Here is an 11,132-nt window from a genome sequence, read left to right on the forward strand (position 1 = left end):
TGATATATCCAAAATGACAGCAAGGAGAACAGATTTAAGATCTGGCTCAGTTCCTTGGTGTTTAAACTGTAATGAGAATTTACAGGTAAACTGTTAAGACCTACAAACCGAGTACATTGTGTATTCGTCTCTTAATGTGCCCCTCCTGCTCTCACAGACTGCCCACACCAGAGATAAACCAGATTATCTTGCTCCTTACAGTGGTTATGTGAAACTACGGAGCTTGTATTTTTGTTTCTTAGGGTTTGCAGTTTGGGTAGCAAATCAGGAGCTCGGCACACTTACTGCCCTCAGGGCCCTTGGGACAAAAATCCACATTACTGAAAACTGGGACTACTAGAATTGTAGTGTTTTAGAAACTGGACTTGTCAAATCAATTAAATAAATAGCAATAAAAGAAATGATGTGTATGTGTATTCAAAGCTGAAACTTTTGAACCTTGAACCTCACGCAATTTGCCGTTTTGAACACAAGATGTACGAAACAGGTAAATCAATTCCACAAAATGACTCTGATGCCATTAAGAGAACATCTGCTGTAAAGAGTCACTTATTAAATATCCACTGAGGCTTTGGTCCCCGCTTTTAAGAAATGAGGGTCTAGCACAAAAACTAGCTAGAGGATTTACTGCTGCCCACATGGAGGCAAAACAGCACGTGGTCACGGAATGGCAGAACAGGCACCATAAGCCATTACCTCAGATGCAGCAGAACTTGCTCGCCTCTAATGTCACAGTAATTTTAAGTGACTAAAGACAACTCAAATTTTCAGATCAGCCTAGTAGGTGGGTTCTCCGCTACTGCTTTAAGGACACTGTCTCCAATCAGTAGCTAGTGCCAAGCCTCAACGCAAGATTCATTTTCGTTACAGCTATGCCTCGCAGGAGTCTGAAGGGCACAGAGCGGTAACTGACCCGAAAACAAGGTCCCATGGCTTCGAGGTCAGATACATATACATGTGGTACTTCAAGAACTGTTTCCAGAACAGACTAGTTTAGCACAGCTCCTGCTGCCTTGGCTGTAGAAAGAAGCTGGCCGCCGGCTATATTGCTGCCTTTATTGCTAGCATCAACTCGAATACCGTCCCGCTTTCATGTAGTGTACCGAGCCGAATGATGTGCTGTCCAATGCTGGATTTTAAATTTCATTGCCACGCTTCTCAGTAAATCAGAGGCATCACTTCCCCAGGCTCCACAATGTCACTCCTCTGAATTACCTATTTTAAACTGTCAGCATCGAGTCAGTGATTCCTGAGGTACCTTGATACTTACTTAATTTTCAACAGGAACAGCAGGTAGAAGCATCTCTCAGGACTGGGCATAACAGGAACATACTCTTTCTGATACTCAAAGCAGTCAACATACACAGAAACTTATTACTGCTTTTGGCCAAAAAAATGGGCGTGGGTGGGGAGAAGCGTCAACATAAAACCTGAGCCTTCCCTGAACACCAAAAATTGCTCTATTAAAAATATACTTATCTTGCAACATCACTCTCACATCAAAGTAATTTCTGATACAAAACCATAATACATTATATTGTTTTTACTACTTTCATACATGCAATGTGTTTGCCTGTTCAATGCATGATCTATTTTAGCAAAGTTTTCAATAGAACTGCATTAAAGTCAACCTAAAAATATTAGAACCCAAGGTAGTGCTGCTGCAACCCACAGCTTTGTACTGACAGAGTCGACTCCTCTCTCTCCTGGACACTCAACACTTTCTACAGTCCAGCTGTAACACAGAACTGCCTCCAATTAACAGTCAAACCTTGGCTCTGCTTGACAGCATTACTTTAGTAGAAAGCAGTAAATGAACAGAAGAAATAACAGTCTAAGCCTAAAGCAGTAGCTGTGAGGTACAGGTGGGCAGCGTATTTACAGTAAGTGCAGATTTTAAAATCTGAGATTATTTCATCACAAACACAGTAACACTGTCTTGGGCAAAACAGAAATATTTTTAAAAACCTATTATCATTTTGGATTTTCCTGTTATTAGAGCTATGAGCTCACAAAAGTGTTTTTTAATATTACATATTAATGATCCATCTTACAACTCTGTTGGCAGCATTTTTTCTAAATCAAGAGTTTAACAGATACTTAAGTCCTAAGAAAAGTGTAGCTAGGCTCAGGCTTAGCTGGCATGGCTCATGAAAGATACCATTCTCCTAAACAAAGAGACATACAGAAATGACACATCAGGTGTTTTTGACAGCCTTCATAGTCTAAGCATCTCACACCCCTACATGCAGAAAAACTTCCATGAGATAAAGTCAGTCCTGTTGCACAGCTTTCACAGCATTTGTTACAGCCCCTTGGCTAGCAGCGCAGTACTTACACCAAACTATTTGCTTCCTTGGAGTCAACAAAAGCAACACAGTCCAATTTTCTAAGAACGATCGATTACTCTTGAAGAAGTTTTAAGAGCAAACTTTGTTTAGTAATTGTGAAGAGCATTTCTGAAGCCCTCATTACCCAACACTGATGCAGTTGGTACAACTCCTAGTTTACTCACGATGGAGTAGCCCAGTTTGTTAGACAAAATGTTGCAGTGTTTCAGGAGTTTCGCATAGTTTGATTTACATTTGTGCTACAATTAAGTTGCATTCATCCACGAATAGATTCAGAATTGCAGCCCAACAGCTGAGCTGGTGTAGTAGCCACAACCAGGCAAACACTGGCTTTACAAGTGACCTTAAGAACTATGCTGATTTGCAAACACTGACTTCTAAATGAACACTTAGAATATAGAAAATTTTGCACCACAAAAAACCAAGACAAAGTTGAAAAGTTTCAACAAACTCACTCTAAATTAAGAAGCCGAGTAAATTAACAGTGTACTTGTGATTGTAAAACTACTTTGCTTGAGGGGAAATTCTGCTTGGCTGATGAACATCCAAAAGGCTTCAAAAGATTAATTAAATAATCCTATGGAAAACATAGTTGTTCCTTAATGCTCGCATAATGAATAATACTAATTATGAATATACGCTGTACTCAGTGTGTGCTTTTGGAATTAATTTGGCAACTGTGACTTCAGTTGAAGTATCACTGTTTGCATCGTAGCTGCCCAGATTTTGGTTTTGGAGGGCTTTACCAATTGAAGAACTCAATCTATTCACTACTTAACCTCCGACTCTTATTTATTCCACTGTTAAGACAGGTTTTTGAGAAAACCTAAAGAATTAAAAGACTATCTATAGATGAGAAATTTGTTGATGTTGGGTGGGTTTTTTTGTGGCTTGTTCCCCCTCAGCCACCTCCAGAGTTCTGCGAAGACCACCCAGGGTCACAGAAGCAGCTGTGACCTTTCATTAAAAATGCACTGCTAGACACTGAAGGAATTAGAGAGCTTGGAGCAAGATAAAACAATGAAATTTCATGCCCAGTTGTGCCCCTACCAGACTTTCAGAGAGTTTAAGGGGAAGTGTTGCATTCGCAGTGCCCTCTATAAGCAGTGCCTTAGGTATACCTCTGAATTATTGCGATCCGTTAGGTCAACAAAGTTATGCCTACACAACAAAGGGAGATGTAAGAGCCATATCCCAAAGCCCAGCCATACTGCTTTAGATCTAGCTACCACAATTCAGGTGTAGAAACAAGGCAATGGAGGCTCCCAGCCTCAATCAAGTATCTGGGCCAGGACCTGGACTTGAGCCCGGGTAGCCATTGCCCTTCCACTGTTACCGTCATGTGCTCAGGAAAGGCTTTGCCTAAGCTTATACTGCAGTTACATTCGGCTTTGCTGTGAAGGTGTAACTCGTCCAATTGCAGCAACTGACTACGTAAATTACAACTCCCTTAAGACACAGTATTTTTTCATTTACAAGGCTTTTGCCTTTAAAAAACAAATTAGGAGTGGCTTGGCATCAATACCTTCTTCCTATGCGTGGCAATAACCAACTACTACAGAAATAAATCAGAAGTAAAGCCATTGATAACCCAGTTCCTGTGCACATTTGCGTCCCACATTTGTAAGAATCTTACTTAATGGAAATCAGAATTTAATACCATAAACACATTGCAAGGTCACCAATTCTGAATACTAAGAAAGAAATGTCGACGCTGTACTTTTCCTTTTTTAAACAAATATTACAAAATTGAATTTTATTGAGTTTCACACAAGATGCACTTATAAAATTGATACAGAATGTCATTCAACAGAAAAAAAAAATAAATGAAAGCAATTCCAAGCTTTCTTTAGCAAGTGCTAAATAATTCAAAAATAAGATACACCAAATTGACAGATAATCTGAATTTCAATGTGTGAACATCTCCAATTAGTATAAAATACATCAAAAATTAAAGATTTTCAGATCTTTCCCCGGCACAAGTCCTCTCCGTTTTAGTATCATCCCTGAACAGTAACCACAGATTTTGGCCATTACTCCAGCTACTCTCGATGGGAGAGGAGAGGCTGAAACACTGCAGCAAGAAGTTCCCACCAGAGCAGACTACGCTAACCTGTATGGCAAAGCTGTCTCATTACCAAGTCTGCTCAGATACATGATAACTCTGTCCAACTGTCTCCATTTGCTATATTACTGTAGTCCTGCAAGCTTCAAGGATTAGCATATACATTAAACTTTTACATGTTCATAAAGCAGATGAACTTTGGCTTTCCCACTCTGACAAATTATGAAACTACCAAATTTTGTCTTCATTTGTTCAGCACTGATACTTTCCCTTGGAAAGCGAAACTGGTGCTTCCTTACATATCTGAAAGGCATTTGAAGTTAATGCCATGTTTTAACAACAACATAGGAAGAATTTACCATTTACTAAAGGGTCTCTTCTGATTTAATTCTCCAGCCTAAGAGTTGAGCTCAAATTTATTCCATTCTTGGTCTGAGGATTCCAAACCATCTTTCATCAATTCTCCCACAACTGCATCTCACACCAGAAATTAAGATGCGTTGTGATGCTTAAGTGATCTTTATACATCTAGTCCATCTACTGAAGCTTGGCTAAAACCAACCAATTAAAATGGATAATTCTGATTTGATTGTCAGTATGAGCTTTTATAGGCAAGTTAATACACAGATGTCATCTTTATCAGTTAACCCCAAAATACAGTGCAATATTCTTTTCTGCTACGTTAATGCCATACAAATAGTTCCAACACAACACTTGCTTGCTGCAATTAACACTGCCTTTCCTCGACATATAGAAGTGCGTCTTTATTATTTTTTCCTATAGCAACAAAAAATCCTCAGCTTTTAAAAATAATTTTATAAATAGTTTGCCTTGTAGGACACACAACACAAGAATTAATATGCTTCATATTTGCTCAGTTAAGCAGAACCCTCCTTACAGCGATCTTTCCTTGGTGTTTAGTATTTAGATAAAATAGTATGCAGTAAGTCTTTCATTTAAAGGCAAAATTTTATTCCGATTACAAGATTTTCATGATACATTTTGAAAAGGTTTTTGTTGACAAGAATAACTCTCTTGACTTACTGTTTTATGTACCAATGCTTTATGCGTTTGTTGATATAAGCACAAGTTTTGAATTCTGCTTGCAGATGTTTAATAAAACAAGGTAACTGGCAAGGCAAGCTCCTGGTCAAGTTGTCATACATTTCCAGGAATATCCTTACACTGGAGGAACCTTCATGAAAAGTAGTATGTTCTGGAAGCATGGTTTCATAATGCAGAACAGGATTATGCTTTTTTTTCCAGTCTATTTTCCAGAAAAGTGATACTGCAGCTCTGCCACCAGGCTAGAGACTCACGATCCACCACATTTTCCAAGAGGCAAGTTAAAGATCACTTACTTGACCTGACCAGATACCAAGTCAAGTTACTTGTAGAAAGAAATTTATATTTTTTGCCATTAATAATTTAAGTTTTTAAATAAATATTTATGTGCCTTTTTTGGCAACTGTCCATTCCGGTAGCTTCTGCTGTCCCAACAGCTCAGTATCCTTAGCACATTGATTTAAAAAAAAAAAAAAATAAATCTTAGTCAATTCTGTTTCCACAAATAGTAAACCTGTCTATCTCCAACAAGTCTTTCTTTGAAGACCTGTGTTTTAATTCTGAACTGTCTTGGCTTATATCTTTTTCTTCTCCATCAGGAGTTGTCAGAAATTGATCAGAATTGCTTGTTACAAGTAAAGACGGCGTGTTCTCCTTCTGATGCACAGGTTGACTGGTAACTGATGTAGATCCATTTTCATCTGTGGAAATTCCTGTTGGAATAGAAGACAATTACAAAGATAATCATTAATGTAACACAGACATACTGATGCATCTGTAACACCCAGATTCCTCCAAAGCTGTCCTGAAAAAGTGTGCTACATCAAACCAGCAGAAGCAACAGAAGAATGCTTTGTGGAAGCCACCACCTCTCCTTCATTCTACCATAAGAAATTTCCTTTCCTAATTTGGTAAAAGGATAGAAAATGAATTCTACAGAATTTCAATGATGAGCAAAAGCATAAGCAGCAGATATTAGGACATAAACTACATTCTTCTAGTTTACATACTCATTTTTGTTGGCTTAGGCAAAAAGATTTTTGACAGTCACTATGTGAATCACACAGATACTTTCTATTGAATTGAAGAAAAGGAATCTCTGTAGCAGAAACTAGATGTGCCTAAACCTCTACATATGTACAATAAACCTGGCTTCTCTAGGGACAGCTAATAAATGGCTCGTGCACTGCTAAACACTAATAGCACTGGCTCCTAAAGTAGTTCTATTGAAGATGCCTATTTTTATTCCTGCCTCTTATTTCAGCTGAATTGAACACTGGCTCCATTAACCTAAGATATTTGTAAGTAATATCCACGTATTGTTTCCACATTTTGTTAAAACACTTAAAGAATTAAAATGCACAAGCAAATGACAAGGAAATACATTTTTCTTATTTACTATCTCCTTGTAAAGACTGAGTTACCATTTTTAAAGGAATCTGAAACAATCTGACTAATGTGGAGAGTACTGCAGACCAGCCAAAGGGAACATTATTCGTCAGAAATCATAGCATTATCCAAATTGCTACAAAAACTTCTTTCTGTATAGCATCTCTTCACAGTATACCACCTACTACTTGAAGGTAGATGGATTATTCTCTACAATCTTACGCAAGTCAAAAGTACTAAACTTGCATCGATAAAGGAGACAAGTAATGCTAATTGTAGAACTTCGTTACAAAGGTATTTTCTAATCCAGCAGCTTCCAGAGAAAGCTGGTCAGCCTAAAAATGATTATCAGTAATTAGAAGTTCCATCCTTGAAGAGCAAGTATAAAATTTTATCCTTCAAAATTTTAAACTGTTTCTGAGGACAAGGCAGAAACTCTTAAGAAAATAAATTGACTCACATTGTAAGATGATAGAAAGCAGACCAGATTAATTCCCTCACCCTCATCCTAGTAAGAGATAGGTTGAGAGACTGTATTGAAAAAAACCTGATAAGTGGGGCACAAGGATTAATCAATATTGCAGAGCCCAGCAGTAATAATGCAGACACACAGAAGCTGGGGACGGTTAAAAAAAAAAAAAAATCATAATTTTACACCATTGAGGTTTTTAGTAAATAGCGAGCTATTAAAAGGTATAAAAAAGCCTGAAGAACTGTTAAAAATCGAGCTTTTTCATCACCAGTGAAGTTAAGAATATTCTAAATAAAAATCAGCAAAAGCTTTTTGACTGCTACTTTTTAAACCAAAGTCTTTCGATTTGAGGAAATAAGCGTCTCTGCTGACCGACCTGGTAAACTTGCTGCTGCTTCAGCTAAAAATAGTCTTCAGGACTTATTTATTGTAAGTTTAAGAGTCAATCTAAGTAAGTACAGCTTATTAAGTCTCATACCCAAGTGTAGTTCTAGAATCTTTTACTAAAACTTTATTATGATAGTTGACTAATGAAATGCAAAAGGTATTCAGATCGATTCATATTGTATTCTTTCATGAAAAACTAAAGCAAATCTATGAATGTAAGCTATTTAAAAATAAACGTCTGCATCAAGTTTCTGCATGATTTGATTTGACACAGGTGAGAGATCTATGACTGAAACACTGACAGATTCTTAACTCTACTATTGCTGGCGAGACACTATGACGACTAATAAGCACCTTACATTTCAAGCTGTTCAAGTCTTTGGCAAGCAAAAGAGTGAACACAATAAAAGCCTCACTGTTAAGTTCTCTAGGGCTTTCATTGAGCTCTTCACAGAGGAAGATACACAATCCAATTCAGTTGGCTGGAACAATGAAGGTTTCTGTTTCCTTCTATAACATGTCACAGCAATATAATAATGCCCCATTCCAATTACATATTAAGTGCCAATGCTGAGGACCCATACAAGAAAACCATGCTTCACAGACTGGAAATGAAGCGAGCAAACATCAGCCGAAATTCCTATTTGGATATCATAAAGGTTTTCATTCATGTGTTCATGACAATTATAAGTAATTATATCTATTGTGTGCCATGTTTTACATTAATTTCCATAAGAAATGCATAGATTGCTACCTTATTAAACTTCAGCAGTGCCAGAGAGGATGTGTAAATATTTACTTATTTGTGTAGTGACATGGCAGAGGGGACTGGACCAGATGATTTTTAAAGGTCCCTTCCAACCCAAACCATTCTACAATGATGATTTTCAAACAAAACACAAGTGTGCTGCTATTCTAATGTTTCTATTACTCCACATATCAGGGTGGGATCTTATCAGAGAGGTGAGTATTTATATCCAAAAGATGCATGAACTAAAAGCAATAAATTCTATTACATTTACAGACCTGTGTTCACAGCTGTGACACGGCAGAATTAAGGTCCAGCAACAGGGCTACTGTGCAGCAATGTCATACATCTGGTTTAATATTAAATTTGGTCTGAAAGCAATTTTCCTTACAGTTGAAAACAAAACAAGGCAGTTAGGCTTACCTTGGGAAGATTTAAACATGCTTTGCTGTTTGCCAGCTGTCTTCCCTGGGGTGGCAGTCAGGACAGGATTGAATAATTTCTCCTCCATTTTTGCCTCCTTTACATATTGACATGACTTCCCCAGCAATACAATACTGTTAAGGACTTTTAGAGATATTAACCTGAAAAAATAAAAGGATTTGTTTACATATTTGCATTAGCATATTAAAATAATTGTATGTTATTCATACTGCAATTATTCATATTAAAATAATTGCATTTGGTTCCTCCTGTCTTGGAAGGAATAGCTAACAAATTAAGTCCCTTCAATAGCAAGATCAAAAGGTAACTGCCTTTTCTCAACAATTTGTTTCAGATTAAATGCTTAAATTTTCTAGTTAATTTTTTTTTTTTCAGAAGGGATCTAGAGAAAAACATCAAGTTTTATCATATTTTAAAAAAAGGACTACAAGGACACTTAAGTAGCCATTTAATACATCTGATATTTAACACAGAACTAAAAAGGGCCCTCAACAGTGCAAGTCCAAGTTAACCACACTACTGCTAAAGCTGTAGCTTTAAGTGTACCCAGCCAAGGATCACTAGGACTTCGAACCACAAGAAAGCAAATATATCTATCTTTCACTACTTACAGACTAATCATAAAAAGTCCTTTTATACATTACAAAACACAGTCCATAAAACTCAACAAATCCAAAGAGGCAGCACTGCATTACCATCATAGCACAGTCCAGTTGATGGCAGATTCCTTTTCTATTGTCACTAATTTGCAGCACAAACTTCAGCAAATCATTGAAGTCCCTTTTGTACCTGTCTTCTCATTTGAAGAACAGGAAGGTCTCATCTGCCACCAAGTGCTTTTAGATTTACAACTCAAATGAGCTTTGTAAAATCTAAGTTCCATTACTAGTATTACACAACATGCAGACCAATGTCCACTCCGGAGGTGAAAGCAGAGGTGAAGCAGGAGAAGGCTCACTACAGAACAACAAGGAAGCAGTGATCTATTCTCTGTAGGATGAATATAAATACTTGCCATGCAAACCCATCTGTGTAACAGAAGTGAACCAAATGCAGATCCTAAAATTATTCTCCACTCTCTGAAAATCTGTTTATTATGTACATCACTAACAGACTAAAACCAAGATGGAGTGAACGTTCACAGATTAAAATCCATGGAATGGGTCTAACTGCTTAATCATAAAGTGAACCAAGCACGCTTCAGCAGAAGCTTCACTATCTCTCACTGCATTAATGTAATCAGACCTTGTCACACAGAAAAATAAAGTACACTGCACTTTTAAGGGAAATTTATGCAATGCATTTACTTGTAGAAGAAATTTAGAGAAATGGAAGAATGAGCTGAGCAGACCACTTTCAGTACTCAGAAGAAACTGACATTTTAGTATCCAAGCAACCACAAAGAAGTTATCATTTTATACAAGATGAAAGCCATTATTCTCCACAATTTTATTAGGTTATCAGGACAAATTTCGTTTCTAAGAGTTGAGAAGCTCGCCTCCCTTTTTAATAAGTTTTAGAGTTTTTTTCCATACACTTTTTATGTAACAGGCTTTTGTTCTGAGAGAATAGGTGTTTACAGCATGATTTGACTCTGATTTAATGAGATCAGAAGTTGAAAAGGCCATAAATCAACACTTTACTGTATCAGTTCCAGTTTCTCATGGAAAATTATGCAAGAGTTTCTAGCGAGTCTCCATTATTCTTTTCTGCCAGTCCACCCCAGGCTCAAATTTCTAACAACAATGTAAGTTTGCCGTTGTTCAAAATCCTAGAAGAAGAAAACTCAGGTTTCATATGCTGGGCAAGACTCTTTAATAGTATAACTTACAGTATTGCAGTTGTGAAATATCAATGCAAAATGACACCTTCCACATTATAGTCTGAATCCTTTGCCCAGTTAATGGTTTCAGATTTCATTAAATTGTTTCTCACATATCTATGCTATACTAATCTGATGAAAAGCTGAAATTTATGTTCAGAACACAAATTACTTGAAAGATGCAAAAGGTGAGTTAGCTTCAAATCTAAGATCATGGCAGAAGTAAAAATCTGTTCTCACTTCTCAATAAGGATAAAATCAACCAAAATACTCTTGTGACCTATGCCTTCAAAAAGCAGCATTTAATCCTTCAAGTGAATCACATTACTTCTTCCTGCCTTCCACTCTTCAAGCCACAGAGACAGGGAAAAATCCAGTGCTGGGCTGCA

At 37.2% G+C, this 11,132-nt stretch overlaps 1 protein-coding gene across 1 annotated transcript in view; it reads right to left on the minus strand.

The window, feature by feature from the left end:
- Positions 1-5,373: 5,373 nt before the first annotated feature.
- Positions 5,374-11,132, minus strand: part of TAPT1 (transmembrane anterior posterior transformation 1) — a 44,519-nt gene continuing 38,760 nt past the window's right edge. Inside the window, exons 13-14 of the mRNA XM_009887630.1 lie at positions 8,901-9,061; positions 5,374-6,194 (exon numbers count right to left, since the gene is read on the minus strand). Coding sequence (XP_009885932.1) covers positions 5,965-6,194; positions 8,901-9,061 — 391 coding nt within the window. The 3' untranslated portion in view covers positions 5,374-5,964. The remainder of the gene's footprint in view (positions 6,195-8,900; positions 9,062-11,132) is intronic.

This window comes from Charadrius vociferus, unplaced genomic scaffold, assembly GCF_000708025.1.
Source record: "Charadrius vociferus isolate BGI_N301 unplaced genomic scaffold, ASM70802v2 scaffold306, whole genome shotgun sequence".
In the NCBI taxonomy this organism is placed as follows: Eukaryota; Metazoa; Chordata; class Aves; order Charadriiformes; family Charadriidae; genus Charadrius; species Charadrius vociferus.